Below are 13071 nucleotides of genomic sequence, written 5' to 3'. Positions count from 1 at the left end.
CATGACTGATCAAATGAGTACTACTCACTATTCTCCCATGACTACTATTACAAGTGATACTAATACAACTACTCCTTACACAAACACCACTGCTACTTTCTACCCAACTAGTGATGCAAATATTGCTACTTACAGTACTCCTACTACAATTGGTACGAATGCTACGAGCCCATACACTGACAGTACTTTACCTCCTAATCCTACAACAATTCCTTCAGCAAACACCACTCATTATGATTCAACTACTATACCTATTGCTACTGCTAATACTACTACGACCACTATATCCCCAACTACGTTTACCCCTCCTACCACCACTGTCCTGAAATGTGATAATGGAGGGAAACCAGAGAACGGTGTCTGCATCTGTCCTGATGAATGGACTGGAGTAACATGCTCAGAAGGTAAGAAGTTTTACCGACTAGAGTCTGATGGGTCAAAAACATTCAGATGAGAACGAAAGAGAGAATGCCAGAGATCAAAAACTATAATTTGCTCAAAATGTCTAATGTACCAGCTGTAAGGATTTCTACAACCTGAAATCAAGTTTAGCATGCATTATTTAAAAGTCCTTTTTTTTCTTTTGTGATTAAAAACAAATAAAATTCCTAGTATTCTAAAAAAACAAACGGAAAAAATATTTATTTTTTAACAAACTTTTCGTAGAAAACTTCTGCAAAGAGCAGCAGTTAGGAGGCTTCAGGTTCCCTCGTACACCCATCGGCTGGTTTGCGTATTCTGAGGAAAAATGTGAAGTAGGAACGAGTGGTAGTAAGTCATCCACATCTTCCCCTCAGTCCAACATCACTCCATCACGTAGACTCTAGTGTATTGATGTTTATCTTTCTATCACCATTTCCATTCAGCTGGTAAATCTAAATCTTCAGCCAGATGTTTGTCCATGAATGGATCACCAGGTTTCAGCCCTCCACAGATCTTCCAGTGTGACCTGACGCTCAGCGACATACAAAAAAATGTAAGAACAGCAGTTTTTTTTTCTTCTGAAGAAAGATTGAAAGTGTCATATGGCTGAAGTTTGAGTATTTCTCTGTGAGGTAATCCTGTAGAAATGCAGCTCTGAGGTAACATGCAGATGATTCCAGATTCAGTAAAGAACCAGATGAGTAAAATCATGTCTTTCTTACCTCAGCTTACAAGTCCAGCTGATTTAGAGACACTGGCGACCAGCACTCAGATTCTGACATCAAAAGCAGAAGAGCTGACGGCTGAAAATGTTACAGCTGCGGCTGAGATTGTCAACACACTGCTGCTGTCTGCAAACGCCACAGAGGTACAAACATTCAGCAAATCGTAAGGGGCAAAAAAAGAAAGTAAGATGTTAATCTCAGTTCATATTTGTGTCTGTGCAGAGTGTCAGAGTGTCAGCAGTAGCAACAGTCAGTCAGCTGCTGAACGCCACTATACCAGATGATACCAAGGAAAACAACGCAACTCTGGGGTAAACTAAATATGTAAATAAACAAATAAATAAGCTCATCAGCAGTGAAGCTAAGACTGTTAAAAACTGCTGTAAAGGTGGCACTATGGGAAAGATCATTAAAATATTCATCATGAAACTACAGCCATGCTAGCAGTGCTGAGGTTAAACTGAAATACAAAGGAGCTTTGACCAAAGTGCTAACATCAGCTGTATTTATTTCCCTAAAGTTCTGTCAACCAGATTTAACTCATATTCAGTGATAATTCACTTTTTTCTATATTAGATGAACAACCAGTCTAAGCAGCTACATTATAAAGAAATATTTCACTGTGACACTGGCAAAAAGCTGATTTTAAGCAATGTTTGCCATGTTCACCATCCTAGTTTGATTGGCTATTTTGTAATTCCTCTGAAGTGTGATGCATTTTAGCATATAAACAGGAACTGGCAGTTGTCAAAGTTGTTCTGTTTTAGAGACAAAATATCCAACTCACAGATGAATAATAATTGATTCAGGAATTTAAGAGCAGTTTTAAGAGTGTCAGCAGTCTTAGTCTTTCCTGTTCCAATTCAAACTGTAAAGACCTCCAATTGTAAATATTCTCATTAGACCTTAAATATCTGTACTATTCAGGTGAGTTTCCTTTTGAGATGAAAGTAATAAAGGGAAAGTTGAAGCTCTAAACTGACACTTATAGTTCAGGGGGAGTGCCAAAAATGGACTGGTACAACTGAATATTAGAAACTACAAATCTGATTAAGACAAACAATGTTTTGTGTTTCTGCGTTTGTTTGTGTTATTATTATTTGTTGTTGGGTTGCTTTTTGTTTTTTTTGTTTTTTTTTTTTGGGGGGGGGGGGGGGGGGGCTTTTTTTTTTAATGTCCAGGCTTACGGTGACTCTGGACCAGCTCTCAGTGAACCTCAGCCTCAGTCAAAATACATCTCAATCTCAAGTGGTTCAGCCGAACTTGGTGGTCCAGTCGGCACAGATCCCTGCTGCAGACACTCACGGAGTCCAGTTCACCTCTCTCAGAGGTCAGTAAGAAACTGTGTCGAACAGCAGTGATCATCCCGTGGACTGGTTTTTATTAAATTATAAAGCATTCTAAAGCAAATACCTGCAGGTTTAATCAAATATTGTAACTGACAGATCTAAAAGCAAAGATTTGAACACCGGAGAGAACAGATTGGATTCTACTTTGTAGTTTATTAACCAGGTTATGATTTCTACTTCACTTGAGCTTTCAGCAGTTGAACTCTTGAGTGAACTCTCAAGGTTGACATGTTTGCCCAGTTGACGGTTCTAAAGTCCAGCTGTGGTGATTTCTTATCTTCTGTATAAAGCAACTTTATTTGTGTCCTTTGATGGTTTTACCATTGAAACTGGCTGCTGTTGTTGTGCTCTGTGTCCTGTTCACTATTTAGTCTTTTTACTGCTGTATTTTCAACACGTGTGATGGACTCATGTTTACCGTGACTGAAAACACAAAATAGTTTTGAGACCTCAAAGCTTGTGGGAGGATTATAAACCTGAACTCAACTTAATGATGTGAATAACTTGGCCTCACTCTCTAAATTTGCATGTAATAATGTATTTTTTCAGACTCAAAACACAGAAAACAACAATAAAAGAAAACTGATAAAGTCCTCAGAAACTTAAGTTAAGAATCTACCCGAGATTCTGTCTGCTTTTGTCAAATAGTATCACTTTGATCCAGTAAATTTGCCATTGAATAAATATGATCTGAACTCTTCTGTGGGACAGCTCCCAAGAATATTTTTATGGCTGAAGTCCTTGGCTGGTGGTTCTTTATTGCTCTGCTGAAAAATAAAAAAAGCAATAAAATTGTCAAATACATCAAGATTTAAAAAGTAGTGCTCAGTTCAATTCTTCGAGACTATTTCAAAGTTACAAAGAGATACTAGAAGCAAGTTACTTTCTCCAGTCAGATAAAATAAAATGAAATGATCTTGTTTTCAAAAAATGGTGTTGTAAAGAAATTATCTTAAATTTGTTCTTAACTTTCATTTTAATCTGAACTTTAACTTTAAAATTGAAGAACCGACAGTAAATTTGTACATTTTTAATGTGTTCACTGACATGCAGTCATCTTGTCACTACAGGGATTTCTGGGAATTTTTTGCCCAACAGAATTCATCTGAACACAAACGCAACACAGGTCGTGATGGAAAACAGTTTCATAGCTGATGCCCTCATTTACATACGATTCCTGCCAGGTGAGTCTGTCTTTTTAAAGCTGAAAAATCCTCTAATTTTAACAAGTTCTTACTAATAGCAGTGGATTCTTTTCTCTCATGTTAGGCGAAGATGTCAGAAGTCGTCAGACAGACTTGAACGTCTCTCTGGGTTTTGTTCTCTATCAGAATGATCGTTTCTTTCGTTCAAAACTCTACATGAAGCGACGGGCCACCATAAGGGTCCTGTCAGCCAGCGTCAGAGGGCAGGAACCCAACATGGTGCCACAACATGTGGAGATGTTGTTCAGACCAAGAGTAAGAAATCCAGTATCTTCATTCATATATAAATCTAATGACTGATGTCTGCTGGTTATAATTTAATATCTTCAGCACAGCTGCAGTTCTTCCTGCTGCTAATGGGGTAAAATTGGTCACAAAAGCTAACTTGTCCAGTCACACTATTGTTCTGTATATTTTTGAGAACGGGTTTTGTTTTCTTGTTTTCGTGTGAGGAATGGATTTAAATGCTTTAAGTTGTAGGTACTGCAGAAAAAGTTTGCATGTTATGCATGTTAGTTCTGTATGGAGTGGAAGGATTTTTGCCAGGATATTATTATAAAAAATATGTTGTAGATGTGTTACCTTTAACAATCTGTATGTTAAAATACAATGATGTCATGTTAATATCAAATATACAATATCAGAATTGATTCAAAGCAAACACAAATACTGTAAGAAAAATATCAATGGTGTTAACAAAACAAAAGAAAAGCAAACAAACTGCATTAAAAATATGCGTTAAGTCTAAGTTATCTAAATTAAAGGGCTGTCTGTGCGCTGCTGTTTCAGAACATCAGTGGAACGTCTCTGTACGACTTCTCCTGCGTTTTCTGGAACTACAGTCAGAAGGACTGGAGCACCAGTGGCTGCTCTAAAGGAAACACTTCAGATGGACTAATTAAATGTTTCTGTAACCACACCACCAACTTTGCTGCTCTCTGGGTGAGTATCACAAATCTGCAGACTGAAAGATGAAGCCACAGTTTGTTGATTCTTCATCAACCATTGCAACAATACAGATATTTAGTGAGACTTTTGATCATATCTGTGTTTCAGTCATTCAGAGAGAACTACGAGTATGCAGAAGCTCTGGGTGCAATCTCCATCGTGGGACTCTCTCTTTCTTTTCTGGGTTTGATTGTGACGATCATTTATAACGTTAAAGAAATGTAAGACTAGACCACCCCACCTCCGTTTTTATGTGTCATTTGACAAAAAAGTGTAGTTATCTAACAGGTTAAAATGTATTTGACTGCAACTAACATGCAGCAAACATGTTAGAAACAGAAGTGTTAGCTACAGAGTCAAAATTGGTCAAAAAAATTGGTATGACAAAAACTGAGCCATAAATCTAGATATTTCAATGACTTCCCTACTCTTCTCTCAGTGCTTTGTTTACTTTATTTAATTTTATTGTAATTGAGAAAATTTTAATTACCCTCTTGCTTTTATCCAGAAAAGGAATCCTTTAGTTCTTAAAAATTTTAAATTATTTTTAAATTATTTCTAGAACTTTTCTCCACATTTTTACAATGTAATATTTTAATAGTTTTAAGATCCTTCTACTACTACCCTAATGGTCGTGTGGGCATCTTCCAATCATACCTTCTCAAAGTAGATAAATTAGATTTCTGGTCTGGATGCTGAAGTTAAACAGAAGGACAAATTGCTCCTGGGTTCTCCTTGATGTGAAACCAACACAGTTTGTTGTCCTGTGAAAAATAATTGGAAAATAACACCATCATTCAATCACCACTAGGTTCCAGAGGATACCCAAGGTCTGACCAAATGTCCTTGGATTATATCTCCTCTTTAACTTAAATCAAAGAAGGAAAAAAAAAAAAAAACAGAGTGAGTTTGAAAGTATTTGCAAAGAAGAATTTCAGAAAATCTCTCAATTGGGTGAGCAAAGCCTGTGGATTCATAATTACACAAACAAACTAAAGACTGTAACTTCCGCCAAAAGTGCGAACAAACAAAACAAAGGAGGTCTGAATTATATATAAAATAAAAACAAATTTAAAAAAAACATAATATTTTGGAATGAAAGAAAACAGAGAAAAGGTCATAATAATAATAATAATAATAATAATAATAATAACATTTAAAGAAATAACATGAATGCAATTTATTGTTTTGAGAAAAGTCAAAATTTTTAAGGAGATTTTTGCTTTGTATGACAAAAATAGCAATTAATTTTTGCAACATCACAATCTTGTTTTCAGCCTTTTATTAATTGATTATTTTTTATGTCATATTTAAAATTACATTCACGTGTATTTCTATTTTTTTTTTACAGTTTTCCTGTAAGACTTCATATTATCATTTGTCACTTTTTCATTTTCATCTGTAGTTTTCAGAATGAACAGAAGAAAAGCCTGATATCTCGGCTGTGCATCTACTTCAGCCTGCTGGCCTTTATCATCACCTTTGTCTCTGGAGTCCAAAACTCCAGCAGACAAATTGACATTGAGGTGCAGACTGACGATCGGACCAATGAAATCCTTGACTCGGATGAACGCATAGAACCAGACCGCGGTTCGTGTACGGCTGTAGCGGCTCTGCTGCACTTCCTCCTGATGGCCACCTTCATGTGGAACAGCGTGAACGGTACTCAGATCCTGATTCAGAAAATACGCCGCAGTCTACCACCTCACTGGACTCTGCTGGGCATGGCTCTGGGATGGGGTAAGACATTTATAAAGTCGGGACTTAAATCTGACAAGCTGTTTATTCTTGAAGACCCTTCAATCTGTCCCAATTAATTAATTATTGTGTTAGGAGTGCCAGCCTTGTTCATGGGCATCACACTGGGGGTGACCTACAGAGTGGACAATCCTCTGAGATACAGACAGGAGGAATTGTGAGTAATCACACAAACCACATTTATCTACTTTAGACTGACCTGTACTTCAATATGAACAAAAGTCACATTTTTACCAATATTACAGTGTTGTTGTTGCTGTTGTTGTATGATGCTACTCACAGAGATTCAGTTTGATACAACCATTCTTTTCGATGCGCCTATACAGCTTTTGTAATTTATTTTTTTTATCTTTACAAACTTTATTATAATTCCTCTTAGTTTTGATTAAAGTTTAGACAAAGTTATTTATTCATATTATTTGTATAATTCCTTTTCATGTCACTGAAGTTGCTGGCTGGCAGCGCTGGATAAGAACAAACACTTCAGCTTTGAGAAACCTTTGTTTTGGGGTTTCCTCCTTCCAGTCGGCCTGATCTTGATCTACAACATCGTCCTGCTGGTTTATGTGTCCATTAAAGCAACCAGGAAGTCCTGCTTCAGGAAGAGTTTCCTTGAATGCTTCACTCTGGCTGTGTTACTGGGTGTGTCCTGGGTTTTTGGGTATCTGGTCCTCGTCACTTCAGGAACAATGAACCTGGTCTTCAGCATTTTGTTCTGCCTCTGCACAACCACACAGGTAAGACTCTACCTTCTGATTTTATAACTTCAACTGAGAGATTAAATCAAAAGGTTCTTCAGCGGTTATACAATCAGCGTATCGTATTATTTTATTATTGTTATTTATCACAAAAGTTTTTGAGTGATTTATTTTTAACAACACAAAAGCACGGCATTTTTACAGGGGTGTGTACACTTTTTATGTCCACTGAAAGTCTTTGTGTTTTGCTTCAAGTAAAATTTTTGATTTTTGATTTTAATAATCTTCTCAGCAGCATATTAAACATATCAGGTCCCCATAAGGAGAATCATGTGCTAACGGCTGTCTAAATGACTGCTGTCTGCTTCCACTTGTCTTTGCACTAGGATGATGTCGGTGTAAATGTGCAGACATATTCGTTCTGTTCCCACTAGTGCTGTCAGCGTTAATCTTGTTAAAATGACATTAACGCCATAACGTGGCAAATCTCCGTTAACGAGTTACCGCGGATCGGCCCGTGCGTGGGGCTGGACAGCGTCAACACGTTAACGAGCTAACCAAGCTAACGCACTAGTTCCCACCAATATAATTGAGCATTGCGTGGCACATCCGACATACTGTTTTACTTTTGTCCATGACGCGCTTACCATCAGGGTCATACTTCACATGAAAACCAAAATAGTTCCAAACGCCAGATCTGAATGAGGGTGGGGGAGGTTCAATTTCGGCTAGTGATGAGGCAGTTGCCATGTTGCAACGAGCTTAACTTCTGTCTGGCTAGCCTGCGCTGCGCTCAGTGGATCTGCGCTCGACAGTGCAACCTAGGCGGAGTAGTAGTAGCGGAGCGCTCAACACAGACAGCATCGTCAGAAGAAAAGTTGATAAAATAAATTAAAAATATATATGTATGTATATATATATATATATATATATATATATATATATATATATATATATATATATTTTCCCTCTCTATGTTTTCAGGGCCTTCAGATTTTTATCATCACAGCCACAACGCCGACCTTCAGAGCCACCATGTCCCGATCAGTGCAGTACCTTTCCTCAGCCAGCATCTCGTTTAACAGTGTGAAGTACCGTCTATGGAAGAACTGGCACAAGAACCACTCGGAGAAATACAGGGGAAAATGAGGTCATAACAAGCAGCTGACCCATGACTTGGGGATGATTTTAAAAGCATCTGTATTCAATTATTTTTAATGTGAACATAAACTAAATAACTGCATCACAGTCAATCAAAAATCAGAGTCATGATCACATCCACAATAAACCTCCAGAAATCTCCTCAAACTCATTCAAATCTGTGGAATAAGCAGAATTAGACTATTTTGTTTGTTTTGTTCATGAACAAGTTTTCCCTGAAATTTTTCTGGGTAGGGACAAAAAGCAGATCTGCTGAAGGAGCTCAATTTCCCAGGATGCACAGAGGATGCTCCAGGATGTTTGGGCTACTTTGCTGCAGGCAGACTTTCTTTGACCAGACAGAAACCAAACACTAGCACAGTCACGTGTTCAGGAACAGACTGCAGGTATGAAGACTGGTTTTTATTGTTATTTTAAGCATCAGCATTGCTCTCCAAGTAGCATCGTGTATCAGTCTGAAGTGATTCATGTTGGTAACAGTGTCTACACTAGCCTTGTAAAAAACTAAAGTGACCCAGGTGGAAAAAAGCAGTGACTATTCCTGCTTCCTGAACATTCTAGCCTGAGATCAGAGTCGAGTTCAGCAGGTCCGTTATTTATATGTGTGTGTGTGTGTGTGTGTGTGTGTGTGCGTGTGTGTGTGTGTGTGTGTGTGTGTAAATATATGTGTGAAAACATTAAAAATAATGCTTTTCTGAGCCTGATAAGAACTCCGAACAGATTCAATATAATGGTTGCAAAAGCTGTCAGTTTAGGATGACAGCTGTGTCACTTTAGATCAAATGTTTATAACACTGTGAACTGGTATTTTATGCTTATCTGTGTTGTCTAAATTGTTTTTAATAGTCTCAAGTATCAATAATGTAAAGAAAAAGGAAAAAACAAAACAAAACAAAAAGCAAAACAGAATTTGTGGTCTAAATTGCATCTATCTGGTCTGAACTGGTCTTTTAAAGGCAAAAACGGGTTTTAAATGGTCAGTAATATCAGATTGCTTAATGGAGTAATTCACTCTTAGTAAATGATGATTATTTACAAAAAACACAAATTTTATCATCTGTGTCTGGAATAATTGTTAATTATCTGACAATTTGTTGTTTTTAATCTTTTGTCGGCTGCTTTGATTGATGTCATCTTACAGATGGTGGATTTAGTGCATTAAATGAGGTCTTACACAGTGTAATCTAAGAAAGCTAATGCAAAAATGCAACTTTTGTTTATATGAGTGTCAACTGAGGAAGTTTCAATGTGATATTAATTCATTAAATTCAATACCTGTTTTCATTGAAAATGTGGACATTATGCATTTTTAAGGTTGTATTTTTTTTTCTTAGAACAGGCTTTTGTTGTGCTCTACGTTACCTTCCTCAGACACAGCCGAAATAATGTCTGGCTCAAAACAGCCTTTATCCAAACACAACGATTTGCTTAGATTAAAAACCATCTCAAACAAAGGATCACAAAAGTCCCATCACAGGCCTTCAGGGTAGCTTTTATCAACACATACTGTCACATGAAGACAGAAACTCTCACCGATAATAAAAATATCCAAGACCATGAAACCAGAAACACAGGATGGAAAACCTGAAAGCCATCATTAGAAGAACCATCAACAGCAATCGCAAAAGCTAAAGAAAACAAATTAAAACAAGAATCCAAAAATTCAACAAAACAGAAATCAGAAGATTACAAAAATAAAAACAAGAAATCAAAGAAAAATCATTTCAACCAAAACCTGAAGATTAAATTGATCCAAAAAACTGGAAAAAAAAAAAAGAATATCTTCAACTTTCATACCCGTAATATCAGCTCTGTGTTGAAACCTCTGCTGCCACACCTCTACTGAGCATGTGCAGAGAATGTTTCAGCACTCAGCTTGTTTGTGATTGAAGGAAGTGAGAGCTTCCTGTGACCGTCAGGCTGCGGGCTGGGCCTTTGTTGTAATCAGGGCTGATTCCGTTTGAGGCCTTTGGGGGGAAAATGTTATTTTAATAAATTTTTAACTGATCAAAACATATAAAATATGTTCCTTTTTTAATGGATTTTGCAGCAGTTTGAAAATTTCAGTGATGATCTGAGAGGTTTATTTTTTATTTGTTGGTCTCTTTCTGTGTTTTTGTGTTTTGCTTTTCTTTCACAAATATGGGGACTGTGTTAAAATGTACAAAACAATGATGTCATGTTTTGTGACGAGGACCCAGGTAGAGAGAGACTTGATGAATTTAAGAATCTTATGATTTAATAAAGAAATTTGCAGACTTGCACAGAGATGGTAAAATTCTAATGACTGATAACGGAAACGAAGACAACAGACGATGAGGACAGGGAGGAACAGGGGTTTAAATGCACCAAGGAGACAGTCAGACGGAACTCGGGACAACTGGAGACATTTAAGGATGCAGGGACTCACAGAGACAGGGAAGAAGTCTCGTCGTGACGAGTAAAGTTTATCTTGCCTGGCTGGGCAGCTCTCTGGGTGCTCAGCACCCCCAAAGCTCTGATCTTAGAATCGCCCCTGATTGCAGTTCAGTGGAGCTAAAAGGAGTTCTGGCAAAGTTTGGAGGAACATAAAGAGCATCCACGGTATGTGTTGGATCATGTTGTACAATACAGCAGACCAAAATTAACACAGATGAAAAAGCAGAACAGCAGAGTAAACCTTTTTTGGTCTGAGATTAAATTTTCTTTCTTTTTTTTACACTCAGCTCTCTACACTCTAGCGAAGCTCTCAATTTACCGGTTGATCTACGTCCCTACCCTCATCTATGGTCACGAGCTGTGGCTAGTGACCGAAAGAACACGATTGCGCATGCAAGCAGTGGAAAATGTGCTTCCTCCGAAGGGTGGCTGGCGTCTCCCTTAGAGATAGGGTGAGAAGTTCGGCCATTCGGGAGGGGCTCAGAATAGAGCCGCTGCTCCTCCACATCAAAAGGAGCCAGTTGAGGTGGTTCGGGCATCTGACAAGGATGCTTCCTGGGGGCCTCCTGGGTGAGGTTTTCCGGGCATGTCCCACCGGGAGGAGGCCCCAGGGCAGACCCAGGACACTCTCGGCAAGCCTGGGAACGCCTTGGTGTTCCCCTGGACAAGCTGGAAGAGGTGGCTGGGGAGAGGGAGGTCTGGGCTTCTCTGCTTGGGCTGCTGCCCCCGCGACCCCGCCCTGGATAAGCGGAAAAAAATGGATGGATGGATGGATTAAATATTATTGGATAATTTTCGTATTGGTATATCATTACTCTATAATATTATAACTCTGTAATATCGAGCATGCTCAATAATCCAGGTAAGGAAATTCCAAAAGGTTGATTCTGCTCATCTGGACGTGGTGTTTTCAGTGCAAGAAACGTTTTGTCACTCATCCAAGTGACTTCTTCAGTCTCAGCTGACTGCAGGTTTCCATAATCTTATAAACAGTACATTTGCACAATGACTGAAACTAGCACAGCTGACGAAAAATGGGCTATGAGGTCAGTTGCTTAATTATTAATATGCAAACTGTCATGACCATTGATCAATGGCCATTAATCAGTGGCTATGAGTACCATTCACAGAGAGTTGGGGAATGGCTGCAATCACAGCATTGTAAGATGGTGAAAGATGTAACGTTGGGCCCCCTCCTTGATTCAGAGATGGTTTTTCCCTTTTCACGTAAATGATCTCCTTGACTCCGCGCTCAAACCAGCGTTCCTCCTTGTCCAGGATGTGTACATCCTCATCATTGAAACAGTGTCCACTGGCCTGTAGGTGTAAATAGACTGTGGAGCCCTGGCCTGATGAGTTAGCACAACACAGAAGAGTTAACTCATCAGGCCAGCACTCTGCGGTCTATTTACACCTGCTAGCCAGACGCTAAAGGGGGACTTAAAAAATTCCAGAACTGTTCAGCCTCCTCTCTACACCACTATGAATGTGATAGTTATAGCCTCCTCTTTCCCTTTCTTTGTGTACATGTGAGTTTAAATGGCAGTCAAACTTCCTAGTGGGTTAGCCTGGAGGTATGTCTTCCTCGCGTGTGCCAAGTGGCAGGTGGACACATCTGTTTCACATCCACTCATCACCTCCTGGAGCACAAGAGCCAGTTCTCCACTCACCTGTTGCCAAACTGTTACAACTGATACTGTGGTAACAAGTCTAGTTCAGTTGATTACTCTTTGTGAAATAATTTCATACCTGCTTTGTATTTTTTGTTCGTTTGTTTTTCCATCTGCTTACATTCATCCATTACTACAGCTTGCTGATCCTAGTTTCTGGAAGAAGCCCTTCCTGTGGAAAACCTAAATGTTACTTAGGCTGCCACTGCCCTGTCAATCACAGACTCTCAGATTCTGACTCTCTGTCTACTTTAACTATGTATGAAAGCTCTCAGCACAGAGAACAGTGCCACATGATTCACATACCAGTAGTACCAGCTTATTCTTGCCTGTTCCAGAAAGGAGTAATAGTGTCCACACTCTTAAGTGCTTGAGCTTGTAGCTAAACATGTGCAACATTTTGATCCAGATAGCTGAGATCAAGGCCCTGAAGATTACTTCTGTGAACTACCACAATTTAGTGGAGTTGCCACATGCATCCAAAGAATGAAAGTTAAAGTTGGTCATAAAACCTGTTTGAATGCACTTTACAACTGTAAGTATCAGACCTGACAAGTGTGGGCTCCACCAGGCACTAAAAGAAAAATCCTATTGTCCTGCTGCTAAGACCACATCAGTGGTTGCAGCACTCAGTTAAAACTCTGCATTCTTCTGCTGAAGTAAATCATTAATAAATAGACAATGCAACCAACAGGAAATATAAAATAAAATAAATA

The 13071-nt window shown here is 38.6% G+C and overlaps 1 protein-coding gene across 1 annotated transcript; it reads left to right on the top strand.

Annotated features, from left to right (window-relative positions):
- LOC146680592 (adhesion G protein-coupled receptor G7-like) lies at window positions 1-10340 on the top strand. The gene is made up of 14 exons (XM_085449471.1): window positions 1-404; window positions 667-771; window positions 867-976; window positions 1151-1291; window positions 1371-1459; window positions 2330-2478; window positions 3568-3681; window positions 3767-3957; window positions 4492-4644; window positions 4759-4871; window positions 6056-6390; window positions 6484-6565; window positions 6857-7145; window positions 8091-10340. Exons 1-14 carry the CDS (start codon window positions 2-4, stop codon window positions 8253-8255), a joined length of 2439 nt encoding a protein of 812 aa, XP_085305597.1. The 5' UTR covers window position 1; the 3' UTR covers window positions 8256-10340.
- The last annotated feature ends 2731 nt before the right edge of the window (window positions 10341-13071 follow it).

The sequence above is a fragment of the Copadichromis virginalis genome, linkage group LG23, assembly GCF_057382275.1.
Source record: "Copadichromis virginalis isolate Kocher_CV1m ecotype Utaka linkage group LG23, C_Virginalis_male_GT1.1, whole genome shotgun sequence".
NCBI classification, from domain to species: Eukaryota; Metazoa; Chordata; class Actinopteri; order Cichliformes; family Cichlidae; genus Copadichromis; species Copadichromis virginalis.
This window is presented reverse-complemented; position numbering and strand designations above follow the sequence as displayed.